The 15,524-nt window shown below is 48.5% G+C and overlaps 1 protein-coding gene across 1 annotated transcript in view; it reads right to left on the bottom strand.

The window, feature by feature from the left end:
- Positions 1-465: 465 nt before the first annotated feature.
- Plpp3 (phospholipid phosphatase 3) overlaps positions 466-15,524 on the bottom strand; it is a 77,789-nt gene continuing 62,730 nt past the window's right edge. The window contains exon 6 of the mRNA XM_075945007.1: positions 466-2,295. Coding sequence (XP_075801122.1) covers positions 2,170-2,295 — 126 coding nt within the window. The 3' untranslated portion in view covers positions 466-2,169. The remainder of the gene's footprint in view (positions 2,296-15,524) is intronic.

Below are 15,524 nucleotides of genomic sequence, written 5' to 3'. Positions count from 1 at the left end.
GGCACACAGGTGCACAACACACCTTTTTCCTTCTGGGTTGGTGGGGGGGGCACACAAGGCAGGAGAATGGGAACCCAGTGCCCTTGTCAATAGAGCATCTTCTTCCTTTGATATGGGCTGTGAGAAAGACTTTTCCTTAAGCTCCCCAAGCCTACGTTATCTAGGGAAGTCTCCATATCTGTCTTCGGGGGACCCACAGCTCCCACCTCCCACATGAAAACCCTTTAGAGCACAAAAGCCCTTTTAAGAGGCTGGAGATGAGAGCCAGCCCCCAGTCTCCCTCTGCAAACAGGCTTGGGAGATGAAAGAACAGCTTCCGCATCCTGCCTCTGCAGTGGCCATGATTGTTTCCCACTGAGACAATCAGAGGCAAGCCCACCCAGAGGCCAGTCTGCAATACCTCTTCCTCCCTCCCACAGACCCCAAAGAGACAACCCTCAAACAGTCCAGGTAGCAGAGCCTTGGTTAGTCATGTTATGAGCTTTTATTTAAAAAGCACATTTAATACACGTTTAGTTTCGCAGATACACGTTTTCACTTTGTATGCCACAAAAAAAAAATCTTTGAATATTATTCTCTTTACAAAACGGAACCTTACAAAAATACTGACGATTTAATGTTTTTATACAGTTTTTCTCTAGTTGCAGTTATTTCTCTCCTTGTAGAACAATGGCTACCACAGAACTATGATAGTTTTAGTTGAGATTTAAAAAAAAAAATAACTCAATGCTCCTTTAAGCAGCTAAAGTAAATAACACAGGTCGAGACACAGTTTATAATCATAGTGGATATAGCTAAAGTTGTTTCAGAAATAATATCTTACATAGTTAACTTTTAATGTTTTATACATTATTTATATAATATTTATATATAAAATCATAGCTTGCTATATGTTGAAATGAAAGGACGGAGTCTGTGGAAGGATGTGCATGTGGTTGATCCATATGGTTACGTGTAGCCCTTTGAAAGATTTGAAAAGCACTTTTTTTTTTTCCTTCTTCCTTTCCTTGGAGGTTCAGTAGAAGGGTCTCTGTCTACTGTCTAGAACGGGACCTTGCTTGAAGGACACTTGTGGATAGAGGATAAGGAAAAAACTCTCTATGCAGATTTAACCCATGTGTTCTGCCCAGCAGAACTCACCAAAGGACTGTCCCAGGGATCAACCCGGAGACAATAGTGCTTTACACAGCAAGACCAACTCCTGCAAAAACCCTCTGGGCTCCCTTATGGTGAAGGGTAACCTTTTGGGCGTGAGACTGTCTGCTACTCTGGCTCGCTCTGATCCTAAGGAGCCAAAAAGTTGGTTCTTTTTTTTTTCATTCTGCCCTTTCCCTCCCCTGTCTCTTTACCGAGGCCGACCACACCTGTGCTCATCCTTGGCCCCCATCTGAGATCCCGGTATGCACCCAGCAAGGACCTCAAGGGGACGGCAGTAACCGAAGTCTAACCGTTTCTACGTGTGCAAGTGCCCGGTGATTGATCCTGCAGTGGCAGTTCTGCGTCACAGTACGGTGCATCAGAAGACACCCTCTGGGTCCTCTGAACTTGTGCTATTTGTGAAGTTCACTCTTCCACAAAGGGTCTCCTAATCTCTAAAAGTGAGGGCCTGTGGTTGTTAGCCTGGGGATGGGGGGAGATGACAGAGGCCTCAGCGCCAGGAATTTGGATTAGGGTTCTGACCACTCTGAGCCAATGCACTCATTCCTGGTATCTCAAAACGCAAAACTTCCTTGAACCAAAGTCACAGTAGAAGTGGGGCAGGCAGAGGGGCTGATTTGGTGCTGGTCTGGGCCTTGTGTGCAACACAGGAGCTGGAGCTGTTCTCACTGGTCTGGGATTTCTTGGGTCACTGAAGGTGACCGCAGCCTCTGCTCAATCATTCTAGTGTTTTGCTCCTGACAGGCCTGTGCTCACTAGAACATGAACACTCAGCCAGCTGCACAGCCAGGACTCAGGACGCTGGCCCTGTTGTCTCCACACAGGCAAACAACCTATTCGGGAAGGCCACAAGATAAGGCTTTTTTTTTTTTCTTTTCTTTAAATGTTTTCAAAATCCATCGGGCAAAAAAGCTTTTCCCTACATTCTACTGTCAGATGAGATGGGAGAGCAGCAGGAACATGCTGTCAGCAGTCACTTCAGAGAAACCAAGCGCTCTGTAGCCGCAGCACCTACACCATGTTGTGGTGGTTGTTCCTGTCGATAATGTCCACAGGTGACAGGATCTCCTTCCTAAGAGCGGGGGCCGGCAGCGAGAGGGTCGCCTTAGTCTTGAAGAGATCGGACACGAAGAACACCTAGGGCACAAATCAGAGGTGCGAATCAGCAAAGGCCTACAGCGGGGTGGGAACAGGCCAAAACGGGGTTTGGGAAACACAGGCAGTTGGAAAAGAGGGCCCAAATCATAGCTCTTTAATCCGGGGAGGGGGCAGAGAGGTCCCACCTTCCAGCAATCACCATGCAGACAGTAAACTGAGGCAATGAGTACTTTGGCTGTGAGAGAGAAAACCCTACTTATGTGGACTTTGGAGTCAGTGCTTTGAATCTGGAACTTAACATTTCGGACTTCTCAAGGCAAATGTGTTAGGAAAGGTTACGTTCCCAACAAGGGAAGCGCTCATAATTCTTCAGTTACTAATCCACACTACTTTCCTCTTTCTTACAGAGGAATCCAGACTGAGACCAAAAGACACCAGCCAATACAAACGCTGACCAGCAGGTGCTGTCGCAAGAAAACAGTGGTGACCACATTTTCCTGAAAGCCCCATCCATCTGAGCGGGGAGAGGCAGAGGGACCCAGATCTAGACGCTGACAGTCAGCAAGTCACTGGGAAGAAAGGTCAGGGGACAAACCTCCTGCTCTCATTCCCAGCATTCTTCCTCCTCCCCAGCATGTGACCTTCCTGAATCTTTCTCATAATGATTGGGAAACATTTACAAAACACCCACTTGCAAGATAGCTCAGACACGGGTGCTGTCTGAGTGAGCTCCTGATGAAAGAGTCAGGAACCTGACGAGCCCACGGGAGGGAGCAAAAGTAAACACACAGAATCAGACTGAGATATTCAGCAATAGGAGTTTGTAGTAAACAATCCAATCCAAGTGTCAGCTGTTAGCCACGTAATTTAGTAGGAAGGACACAACTGAGTTCATACCAGGAATGAAATACATAAAGATGCTGGTTGGGGACATAGCTCCGTGGTGCTCACCCAGCAGACACAAAGCCTAACAGGTCTGATCTGTAGCATACACACACACACACACAGACACAGATACATACACACACACACAGAGATACATGAACACACATATGCACACACAGACAGATGCACAGTGACACACACACATATACACATATGCACACAGACAAATGCACAGACAGGCAGACACACACACACACACACACACACACACACACAGAGTTTTCTGTGTCCCTCAGCTTTCAGAACTGAAACAGTTTGGATGCCCATATAGCACTGTGATGTCATTCTGATCACTTAGTATGAAGATAAAGTTCTTAATTAGAATTCAACCAACAGTCTCTAGCAGCCAGGCTCTGGCTACTCAGGCCTCGGACTATCTGCTGAACTGATTTCCAGTGTCCATTCTGCGACAGCACAGAAATCACCAAGGAGCTGTAAAAATCCTAAGAAGAGGCAGATGTGCTGGCCACTCGAAGAGAAGATGGAGTGGCAACGAGATAGATGTGCAAGGGTCCTGCTAGTCACGGCCAAGTCCTTCGTACCATTTCATTTCGCACATTTCACCAACTCAACCATTCCTATTGTTTTTTGTTGTTGTTGTTTTGTTTGTTTTTGTTGTTGAAGGAAAGGGTAGAGAGCCAGGCTGTATCTATGATACTAGAAGAAAATGAAGTATTAGCCCCAAAAATGTGAACCCCTTAATAAACTTACAGCTTGAGTGTGACTGAATGAGTCAAGGCAAAAGCTAAACCTTTACCCCCTTCCTTTCCTAAACTAGGAAGAAAAAGTGTTGACTTCTAGACAGAGTCAAGCTGGGATGTTTACCACCTGCTGGAGGCTTGAGGCTCCCCTCCTGGGGGTCCTTTACACCTGTGGGAAAGGAACAAGTGCCCCCAGTAGACATTAACAGACCTGGCTAAAGGTCAGTCTGTTCAGTGCCTAAGCTTTTCATCCCTCTCTTACCCCAAGCTTTCCCCACTCCTCTCCATATCTCATGCTGCTCTAGGATGATGCTATCTCCTGGCAGGTGCAGAAACAGTAGACAATTCTCTACCTGAAAATTAGGCTCCTTTCATCTTAGCTTTGTAGCTCCGGAAGAGAGAACAATGTCTCCGGCACTGGCTCTCACCTCCACTTCCTGAGCTTCACGGTGGGATTATTCTCAAAGCCCTGCCTGAGAGACCTTCACAGGAGACTCCTTCCACCCACCGTGGGCAAATACAAGAACAGCTCCTCCAACCCCACACACTCATCTCCCGGTCTCCTACGATGGGCTCATATGCACTACACATGAGCATTTCCGTTTCCTGAATGGGCTCAAGAAGGCCTAGCCTGTCTGCAATTAAGTTCATTAAGATGCGTCTTTTCTTAGTGCTCTGGACTGGAACATGGTTACTGGACCTAGACTAAGCCACCCGTTCCCATATCTGCAAAGATGCGCTTCATGAGATTAGTTCAGCTCCTTGCATTACCTACAGCACGTAGTCCGTCTGTGTAGACATCAGGCACTCGACGTGTTGGCTGCTGAATTTATCAAATGCCCTCTACTTTCTGGGAATTAAGCACTGTGGCTTTGGGCCACACAAACACTATTGGGCACCAGGAAACACGACCTTGTCAAGTCTCAAACAGGGTTCAGTCTTCCTGATACTTGGAACAGCAGAAACAAAGAGAGCCATTAGATGTAAAAAGGCCTTGGCTTGAAGATGCCTTATTCCCTACAGGAGATGATTCCCTACCCAGAAAGGGAAGTCAAAGGTCCAGCTTGGGAAGGCTCTGCCCAGATTCAGAGCTGTGGCTGGACCACAAGAAACACCCACTTCACAATGAGGACTACTGAGAACTCAAGAACAATGGCAATGGGTTTTTGATCCTACTGCATGTACTACTGGCTTTTGTGGGAGCCTAGGCAGTTTGGATGCTCGCCTTACTAGACCTGGATGGAGGTGGGTGGTCCTTGGACTTCCCACAGGGCAGGGAACCCTGATTGCTCTTTGGGCAGACGAGGGAGGAGGACTTGATTGGGGGAGGGGGGGAAATGGGAGGCGGTGGCGGGGAGGAGGCAGAAATCTTTAGTAAATAAAAAAAAAATTTAAAAAAAGAAAAAAAAAAGAAACACCCACTTCCAACTCACAGCCCCACTGTGCTGCCTGAAAGAATGAGAAAGAACATCTCAACAAGTGAGTAACTAAGACCTGTCCCCTGCCCCCAAATAGCCAGCCCCCAACACCGCCCTAGCGGCGACACTGCCCAGAACACTTGCCTTCAATTTCATTCTGATTCTTGGAATTTTATAAACTACCAATTTTGAGAAAAAAAGAACGAACACCAACAATAAACACCTATTAAGCTCTTAGTGTACGCTAAGCCCCAGAACATAAAAGCCAAAGTAAGACAAAGACCTTTGCTCAGCAGGAGCTTAGAAGTAACGTAGCAGAGAGCCAGGGAAGCAGCTACCCATAACACTGTGCTTTAGAAAGATTCGATTATAGTTTATTTATTTTGTGTCGACATGTGTGAACATGTGCATGCTACAGCATACATGTTGAGGCCAATGAACAACACAACTTGCAGGAGTCGGTTCTCTCCTACTTGTGGGTCCTGGGTACCAAGCTCAGCCTGCTGGCTAGGTGGCAGGCGCCTTTATCAGCTGAGGACCTCACTGGCTCCAATCATGCTCTGTTTTAAGGACCATGATAGAAGGAAGCACAGAGAACGACATATTTAACCTGGACTGAAGGGCTGAGAATGGGCCTTAAAAGGTTGGCCCCAAGGACTCAAGAAGAGCTGGCCAGGTGGTGAATCGCAGAAATCACAGCCAGCAAAGACGCAGCACGTTCAGGAATTTTGAAGGAAGCTCAGTAGGGCTAGGGTAGAGAGGTTGGTGATGCTGGAGAGAAGAGAGCCCCACCTTTGGTCATAGTGAGATATCTTTCGACTCTAGAAATCACTGTGAAGGGGGAGCATCCCATTGGAAGGATGGGCACTTAAACTGGAGAAGGAGCCAGAGGGCATAGTGTAACTGAAGGTGGCCCTGCAGTGTGGAGGAGAGGCAGGTGAGGACATGGAGACGGATTCTGAGATGTCAAAGAGGGGTGTACAGCTCACAGAGATGGGGGTGCGGCACAGGGGGAAGCAGCCGGTTTTCTTCTAGTTCTGTTTTCAACTCCATAAACCTTGGCACTGGTCACAAGAAAATTTCTGAAAATCTCAGTGATTCCGGTAGACCGCTTTCTTCAGCCTTCTAAATACTTGCTACCCTAAGGTATTGTCTTGGGGAAGTGATTCTGACCTCCTGCCGAGTTTGAATGTTTGGCCATTCTGTGATCGGATGCAAGAGCAGAAGATGATCTGCTTTACCCAAACACTCTGGACGATGCCGCTCTTCCTCCAGCAGCAGGACTACATACAAACAAGGTAGCACCAGAAACCCCACACACTCGATGAAGAGGTACGAAGCTCACAGTGTGAGGCCCCTGCTCAAGGTAATGCTCTCCCCATCCGACGGGGGTGGGGGGGCTGGTAAAAAGGGCTTTGCTTTTCAAAGTAGACAGACTTATTTCTCAAATCCAAGTCTTGCCGTTACTTGGGACACAATACGGGATAGTCTCTGATACCCAGAGAGAAACTAGGAAGTGGCAGCTGTCATTACTGGCTGATGTATTCAATGCCTCGTTATATAAATATTACATATTTTCTCTGTTCCTAACATGGAAGGACAGGAAAACACTAGAAAAAGAAGAATGGTGGGCGCAGAGGTGAATGTCTATAATTCCAACACTCAGAAGTTTGATGCGGGAGGGATCCATTTTCGGCTATGTATGTAATAAAACAATGATGAGAGAGAGAAAGAGAAACAGATGAGAGCACGTGTGTAAGCCAGATACAGACTCATTACCGAGCTGAGTGGATGGGAGTTTTCCACACAGCAGATAGGATCTACTTACAAAGACCTACAATTTCTAAGGCTGCTTAGACGAGTGAGTCAGCACACTGGCAGAAGGCTGCTTTTTGATGTCTCATCACCAAGCTTCACCTGCTGTGGAGAGGCCAGCCACCCCTAGGGCACACAGCCCCTTCCTGCTGGGATGCTGCCCAGCACAAGACCACAGAGACCCGTGAAGATCAGAAACGGGAAGTCAGTCAGCAGCCCGGCTTCTGCCCCCAGGGCAGCGCGTGGCTGAGTCAGCAAGCAGCGCCAGAGCGCATCGTGACAGCGGACCCGTCTGGCAATGTTCAGAAATCCTCAAGGGTTTCCACTCCTGAAACTATGCAAGGAAGCCCCTTGAAGACAGGAATCACACCAACCAACACACGCCGAGACTTTCAGGAGCCCCCGTCGAATCTTCATACCAACACGGAACAGATAACAAAACCAAGAGAATTTTAGGATCTCAGAGGCAGATGGAAACAAGAGCTGTCGGTCTGGTCTGGTATTTTCGCCAAGCGTAGTCCTGCAACCACCTGTTTCAGAATCACCCGGAAGCTTCTCAAGAGAGCAGATGCCTGAGCGCATCTAGGCATGGCCTGGAACGTGCACTTTTCCAAATGTTGTAGAAAGAGAACAGTGGTGGTCAGTGCAGGAGGGGAATGGAGGGGCTCGAACCCCCTGCAGGCCATCGCACTGCCCGGTGCCTCACAGCTTGTATCCCTGACAGCAGCTCCTGCATCTGCACCCTGAAAACCACCACAAGCTCTCCCGCCAGAGCTGCCCTTACCTTCCATTTGTTTCTCCTACTGCACTGTTAATAACCTTCCATTTCGCTGTTACAACACAGGCTTTGATGTGTGTGATCTTTTAAATGCTGCATCATGCTTCTCTTTTCTAGACTGCGAGCTCCTCCGGGGCAAGGATTATGTTGAGTCATCAGAGCCCAGAAGTTGCAGCCCTCGAGAGAGAGAAGCTGGCCACCTCCCAGGTAAGCACAAACACCACGGCTGCCTCTCCTCTTCTTCAAGTACACTTTGAGAAGTAGGCTTGGCCTGGAGGTTCCCTTCCAGGTTTCTAGTATACCATACAGAAAAATGTCTCAGCTTAAGTGGAGAAGCTCCTTTGGAGAAGCAAGCCCTGGAAACTGACTCACCCCCATGGCCTGGTACAGTAACGCTGTCTAAGGAAAAATTATCATTGGCAGCCTAGTCTTTTGACTACAGGGGAGTTACTCAATTGTAGTCATTGCCTTTTAACCTCAATAAAAGGCTTTCAGTGGCTGCTGGCACCGGGAATTTGCCAGTGTCTGTCTGTCTGTCTGTGTTGAGTGTTAGCCTGATGCATCAGAGAGGGAATGTGATGGGGGTGTGAGGGAGAATGTGACACAGCAGGGTTCTTGCCACTGTTTCTCTTGTTGCACCATTGACTGAGACTATGTCACACTCCTGTGTGGTCCAGAACTGAGTGAAGATCTAATCTGATCATCTACTTGCCTTGTATTTATGTACAACTGTTACTTAAATAAAAAAAAAATTACAAACACTAGGGCTGGAGAGATGGCTCAGCAATTAAGAGCACATGCTGTTTTTCCGAGGACCCAGGTGCAGTACTCAGTACTCACAATGGCAGCTTACTAATGCCCTCCAGTTCCAGGGGATCTGATACCTTCTTCTGGCCTCTAAGGGCACCAGACACCCAAGCTACACATGTATGTACACGCAGGCAAAATACACATACATAGACATTAAAATTTAAAAATTAAGAAAAAAAAATAAAGAGTATTTGCTGTTCATGCAAAGGACCAGAGGTTGGTTCTTGACACCCACATGTTGGGAGTGGAGGTGGGGGTGGTGTGGTCACAACTTACTGTAACTTCAGTTCCAGGGGGATCCAACAGCTCAAACACTGGCATCCCATGTCCCATGTGTATCCCCTCTTACCCTGCACATACTCATAGCTAAAAGTAATAAAAATAAATCTAAAAAAAAAAAAACCTCAAAACTGCCTTAGATCCTAATGCACGTACTGGCTTTGTGGGAGCCTAGGAAGTTTGGATGCTCACCTTACTAGACCTGGATGGCAGTGGGTGGTCCTTGGACTTCCCACATGGCAGGGAACCCTGATTGCTCTTTGGGCTGATGAGGGAGGGGGACTTGATTGGGGGAGGGGGAGGGAAATGGGAGGCAGCGGCGGGGAAGAGACAGAAATCTTTAATAAATAAATAAATTAAAAAATTTAAGAAAAAAAAACACTAAACTGCCTTCCCAGAATCCCTATAAGCCTTGAATGGAATAAGAAAGGAGAAAACACTTGGTGGCTGTGATGGACTGTTCAAACCCTTCTCACATTACTGTGATTATGGACCAAGACCATGAAGGAAATTCGTCCTACAAAAGGAATGAAGAAGGTGTGGAGAACCGGGACCCTTCTGAAGGAAAACAAGGCTCTGCTTTGCTGAGAAATCTAGGAAGAGTCCTCAGGTTATCATGAAGCCAGAGTCTGTAAGGGCCAGCCCAGAGGCTACTGATGAACAGTGGATGCTGGATCTAACCAGAGCTGGGGCCCAGGAACAAGCCACCACTGGGTGACAGAGACAAAGGCAGGGGCCAGTCTTCCCTGTCTAGAAGAACGGTCCCTGATTCTGAAACAAAAGGAAGCAGGAGTGAGGAACACCAAGCTCGGCAAGCCCACCATCCCATAATTTCCCCGGGTGTGCAACTCCAGGGTCAGAGGCCACACTGTGCTGTCTCATTCAGCTCCTTGCCTTAGCCGTACCCGTATGTCCTCTGCATACGGTTTGCATCCTTCCCTGCCGTGCCATACAGTAAATGCCCAATAGAAAATGTTAGACATGACCTGCCAACAGGCCAACTAGCAAGTGGCAAGACACAGCTCTGGGCTCCTACTTCATGCCTCTCCGCAAAGGAACAAAGACAAGAGATTCTTGATGTACTTTGGAAACTGTCGAGTGCCGTAAAGATACTCTGATCATCTCCCGAAGGCTCCAAATGAGTTATGCTCTGGCTTCCTTTCTCAGCCACATCCACATTCCTGCCTACCTAACAGTGGGGGACTAGGGAGCAAGGTGAACTTTGGGCACCACGGTCAGACTTTCATAGAGTGTGAGACATTAGCGGAGAGGCCGCGGGCATCATTTCTTCCGCTCCTCTGGACCCAGGCAGCACTGGACTACATCCAGGGGAACAGGTGAGCATCTCCTACTAGAGGAGGAAGGCTTACAAATTCCCGGGGTAGAAAGCATGCTTGGTGCTGCTGTGTGAGCCCCTGAAACCAAACAAGGGACCTGGGATGAATTCTGATGTTGTGTGGACTTGGGCGTGTGCTGGGCTCTCTGCACAGAGCTTCCTCTCACAAGGCTACCAAGGCTGAATGAACTCTTCTTCACACAAGCTTTCTTGCCCAGGCTCTTCCCAAGGTCACTGCTCTGGGGCAGAGACAAAGAATGCCCTCGCCCTTCCCTGCATCCTGGAGGAAGATAGCAGGCACAAAAGAGCAACTGCTGGTGGGGGCCACACCCCCAGGAAGAGAAAACCAGGAAAGACCGCTGTGTGTTTATTAAACTTGGGAGCAGCTGCTTCCTCTACTGAACCCACAGCCGTGGAGGCTTGCCCTCTTCTGACCCCTCTCCCAGTGCGCCCCTAATTTACCATCTGTTAGAGGGTCAGTAAGGAGGTGACCAGATATGCAAGTTGTCACTAGACAGGAAATGAACTGATGTCCGCCCCTCTGTCCCACTGCCTGGTTGAACCCAGGTATTTAAATCTTTGGTAGGGGGAGCTGCAGAGGCATGCAGGTAGGAAGAGCAGGGGGATCAGTGGAGCAGCCTTTGGCTCTGTTTGTCCATCTGTTCTGTGCACCTGTACGGCTAGATAATACATGTCTGTTTGTCAGGGAATGTCTCCTCTTCTGTGGCCTTCTGTCTTGTTCCTCTGTCCCCATCTGGCGAAGGTGTGCCTTGGTGTGCTGTCCTTTCTGACTGAATTCCAGTATCTGCACCGAGTCCCAGGCACCGTGAAGGCTCAGTCTCATCAGGTTCCATAGTTGTCTCTTTCTGGAAAGCATCCAGTTGGCGAGCAAACTAAACCCACTCTCTGTGGGCACATCGTGTTTGTCTAGATAAGTCTGCTTGCTGTGACAAAACTGGCCTTCAAAGACTTGAACTGCCAGACCGTTGCCCAAGGCTCTGAAGGGACTGAACCATGACTAGGCCAACATGCTAAACCACTGGGAAGCTTAAGGGTGATCACCAAATTTAAGGCATGGTCATGGAGGAGATTTCTCCACCTGAAAGAGCAGGCTCAGCTTAGTTACATAGTCACTGTTCCACTGAATAAAAGAAGGAGAGCTATGGGCCTTAAAGTTTTAGTTTGTTTGTTTGTTTGGTTGGTTTTTCAAGACAGGGTTTCTCTGTGTAACAGTCCTGGCTGTCCTGGAATTCATGTTGTAGACCAGGCTGGCCTCAAGCTCACGGAGACCCACCTGCCTCTGTTTCTCAAGTGCTGGAATTAAAGGCCTGTGCCACAACCGTCTGGCTAAGACCTCAAAGTTTAATTCACAGATAAAGAAACTAGTATCAGAGGGGAAATCTTATCTAAGGCCATAGCTCATTCATCAATCATGGTTTCTGCAATGCCGATCAAACAACTGATATATGTCAGCTAACACAACAGGCACCCAGAATAACCACACGATTAAGCCATGGATTCTGCTATTAAAACACAATCTAGTTGAGGAGACAGATATATGAGCAGGTAATTGACAGAAGAGGCCAAAGTCATGGCAGAGCAAAGCACTAGGGGCCGGGGGAACACTAAACGAAAGTTGGACAGTTCTAGCTTCAGGGATTGGGGAAGGTGTGGAGAGCTGAACACTGGTTCCTCAGAGATATCCGGAACCCACTCTCCAGACCTGTAATGATGCTACCTCACATCTGCCTAAGAAGACTGAGCAGATGAGATTAAGGTAAGGCCGTGGAAATGGATACCTGACCCTGGGCTATCGATGTACCAGCATCCCTGAGGACGGGCAGGCAGGGGAAGTGACCATACATCAAGGAACACAGGTAGCTATAAAAGGCAAGGGAAACTGACTCTCCCTTCAGCCTTCCCATGAAACACAGCCTTTCCACACCTTGATTATAGCTCAACGAGACTCATTTTTGGTTCCTGTGGTTCTGGGGGCTTAAGAAAACATCTGTGCTGTTGTAACAGCTGGATTGAGATTGGGCTTACTCGTAACAGCAGCTGTGGAGGGCTCATACAAGAGGTTCTACCAAAGATGAAGCGGAAATGGACTGTGCTCTATCAAAAGGAGTGGGCAGCTATCAAGGGTGAGAGCTCAAGAAGTGTGGCTTGCCAGCAGGTGAGGGAGTGGGGGGTGGTGGTAAGGGAGGTCTTTGAGAGCTGGCTTTTGTGTCAGACTGCGGAAGTGTGTCAGCTCTGGTTTCTCTACATTTTTTCTGTGCACCTTAATCTTTCTGGACTCTTGCGTTCTCATTTTAAATGAAAAACAGTTGCCACAAACAGTGAGCTCGCCACAAGCATCAGCAAACCCACACCTCTGCCCAGACACCAAGGGGCCTCCAAGGCTGGGCAGGAGAGGTTTTCCGGCAGAGGAAATAAATGCTAAGAAGCACGGCACCCTGTGGTTGGTGCAGTGCTGGAACCTTCTGACTCTGGGAGATGTCTCAGTAGGTCAAGAAACTTGGATCCATGGTGGGACATACCTTTATGCTCAGCACTCAGGAGACAGGGGCAGGCAGATCTCCATGAGTTTGAGGCCAGCCTGGTCTACATAATGAGTTCCAGGCCAACCAGGATTACATAGTGGGATCCTGTCTTAACAACAACAACAAATATCACAGATACACTGCTGTGGAATATTTGTAACACTATGAAGATGTGTCTATGCCAAGGCCCCTTCTGGCTGGTTTAATAAAGAGTTGAATGGCCAATCGTTAGGCAGGACTTCTGGATGGGGGAGAGAGAACTCTGGGAAGAAGAGAGTTGGAGAGACACCAGCAGACTCAGGGCAAGTTGGGCGTCCATACTAAGGAAAGGCAAAGAGAGCTATGTGCCAGGACGCAGATCTAAAAATATGGGTTAATGAAGTTATAAGAACTGGTTGTAAACAAGCCTAAACTAAAGGCCAAGCTTTTACAATTAATAAGTCTTCGTGTCACTTTTTGGGGGTCTAGTGATCCAAAAATAGTCCAATAAGGAAGCTTGCTACGGTCTATCCTGTCTATAAGTGAGAAGAACACTTGTTTTCCCCAGGATTCCCTGATCTTAAGGGACACTTCGTCACATGGTGTAAGCAGAGTGGAGGTCAGAGACTGCGGCCTACAACTACAACTAGGCATGGGAGCTGATGGAGCTAAGACCCTACAAAGGCAAAAAAATGTTCTCCATACACTAGCGGGCCTCAGGCTAGATAGATACCCAGAGGGCCAGCATCTCTGACTCAGTGCAGCAGCTGGGAAGTTTTGTGTCTGTCTTTCCTTGTAATCCAAACCAGGGCCACACTATCACCCGGCTCTCTGTGGGAAAGGACACGCTGGCTTCTTTTTTCCCTGCTGAGTTTTCCCAAACTCTTCCACTGAGCAGCCAGCCACATATTCCAGAGACTTCTCTGCCCTGGCCTGTCAGATGACTTAAGCAAATCAAATCTCTCGGTGCTGCGCTTCCAAGCCAGTGGGACCAGGAGGTCCTGGCTACGTGCCAGGTGGAGTTAGGAATGGAAAGAAAAATGATCAACGAGGCCTAGTCCCTGCCACACCAGGCAGACAGGTAAAAGGGCAAAAGGCGCAGAAGATGTGTCACATCTTCTCAATCTATCTAGGTGAAAAGAAACTTCCAGACTCAAAAGGCTAACCGGATCAGCCCAAGGCTTGGGAAGGTCCCTACCACACACTTAGATAACCCTCTTTAGGGTCTCCACGATTTCTGCCCAGGGTAGCTCTGGCTGGCCCGGTGTCTGGCGCCCCTCCCCCACTGCTGAGCACAGAGGGCATGGCTTTGAGTCATTCTTGGAGCAGCTCTTTGGCCTTGAGTGACCTAAGTCACTTGGCCAAGTCTGAGTTGCCCCATCAGTGCAGTGGCCACATGGGCCTCAAGGAAGTCACAGGGCAAAGTATTCAGAGAGGTGCCAACCAACAGGAGGTGGTTTTTACAAACCCCGGGTGCAAACTCTCAGCCCACATTACAGTCACTCAGAGCCAAACAGGATAAAAGTCAAACTCCCAGGTTTTCTTCTGGAAAACAAGCCCTCCTTCTCCCGAGTTTTGTCTAATTGTTCATGGTCTGCACTCCAGAGTTGCAGTATAGACGAGAGGAAGGTTAGGAATGATCCCCACACCTTTTATTTTTTTTTAAATTGGGGGTAAGGGAGACTCCAATTAGGGCAGCAGGCCCAGGCAGAAAGAAGCAGCACAGCAGGCTTCCTGACCTGCCCTCCTGCTGAGAGCAAAGCTCAGGAGGGTGCAGGCAGCAAAGAGTTACCCATCCCCCACTGTCATCACTTATTAAAGGGCCAGGCACCAGGGGGACAAGCTAGAGGGTGACAGCTGCTCCGGGTAACAATTGGCTCCCCTAATTTGCTCTCTCTTCTGGAGAGACACACACACACGCAGTCATGCAGAGAGACAGAGAGAGCACACACTAAAGACAGCCATCAAGACACAAGTCTTTTAGCCGGGCCTCCGACATCTAAGCTGGCAGGTGGGTCATCATGTCTATTGTGTCTACTTTGAGCACCCTAACACTGGCACCGTGGGCTGACCACACTGTGCGTGGCCTTTGCCGACCTGCTGAGGCCACATCCACATCCCTATTGCAGTCCTACTGAAGAACTCAGGACTAGGATCCTATGGGACCAGGGTGAGCACCTCTAAGAAGGGCCCCAGAAACCAAAGTCTGTGCACCCTCAGCATCTGGGATGCAGGAAAGAGGCAGGAGGGGCAGGGAGATGGAGGCTCAGGGAGGTGGAAAACTCTATTCCACCTTCACAGAGAATCAGGATGAAACATGGAAAAAAAAAAAAAAGAATCCATCTGTATTAGGGGAACCAACATGCAACCCACCCCAAGTTCAGTCTGGATGACGTTCTGATGATATGGAAGGTCCTTGGCCAAGGGAGGGTTTCTCCTTCAGCAAACCTCTGGTTCCCTAGTCAACACAGACCAAGGACCCTGGAGATCATTCATAGTAAGGTGCAGGGATTTCCCAAGAAGCCGAGAAGAGCCAAGGACTAACTAGCGTCCACCAAAGCTGTGTATGAATAGGCTGTGTCAGGAGACGGCCAGTCTGTCCGTTCTTCACGTGTGTGCTAGGGCAACTTCAGTTTACTATGGTTGGATACTGGGTCGGCTGGA

This window comes from Microtus pennsylvanicus, chromosome 13 (assembly GCF_037038515.1).
Source record: "Microtus pennsylvanicus isolate mMicPen1 chromosome 13, mMicPen1.hap1, whole genome shotgun sequence".
Lineage (NCBI taxonomy): Eukaryota > Metazoa > Chordata > Mammalia > Rodentia > Cricetidae > Microtus > Microtus pennsylvanicus.
The sequence above is the reverse complement of the archived record's forward strand: the minus strand, read 5'-3'. Positions and strand labels throughout refer to the sequence as shown.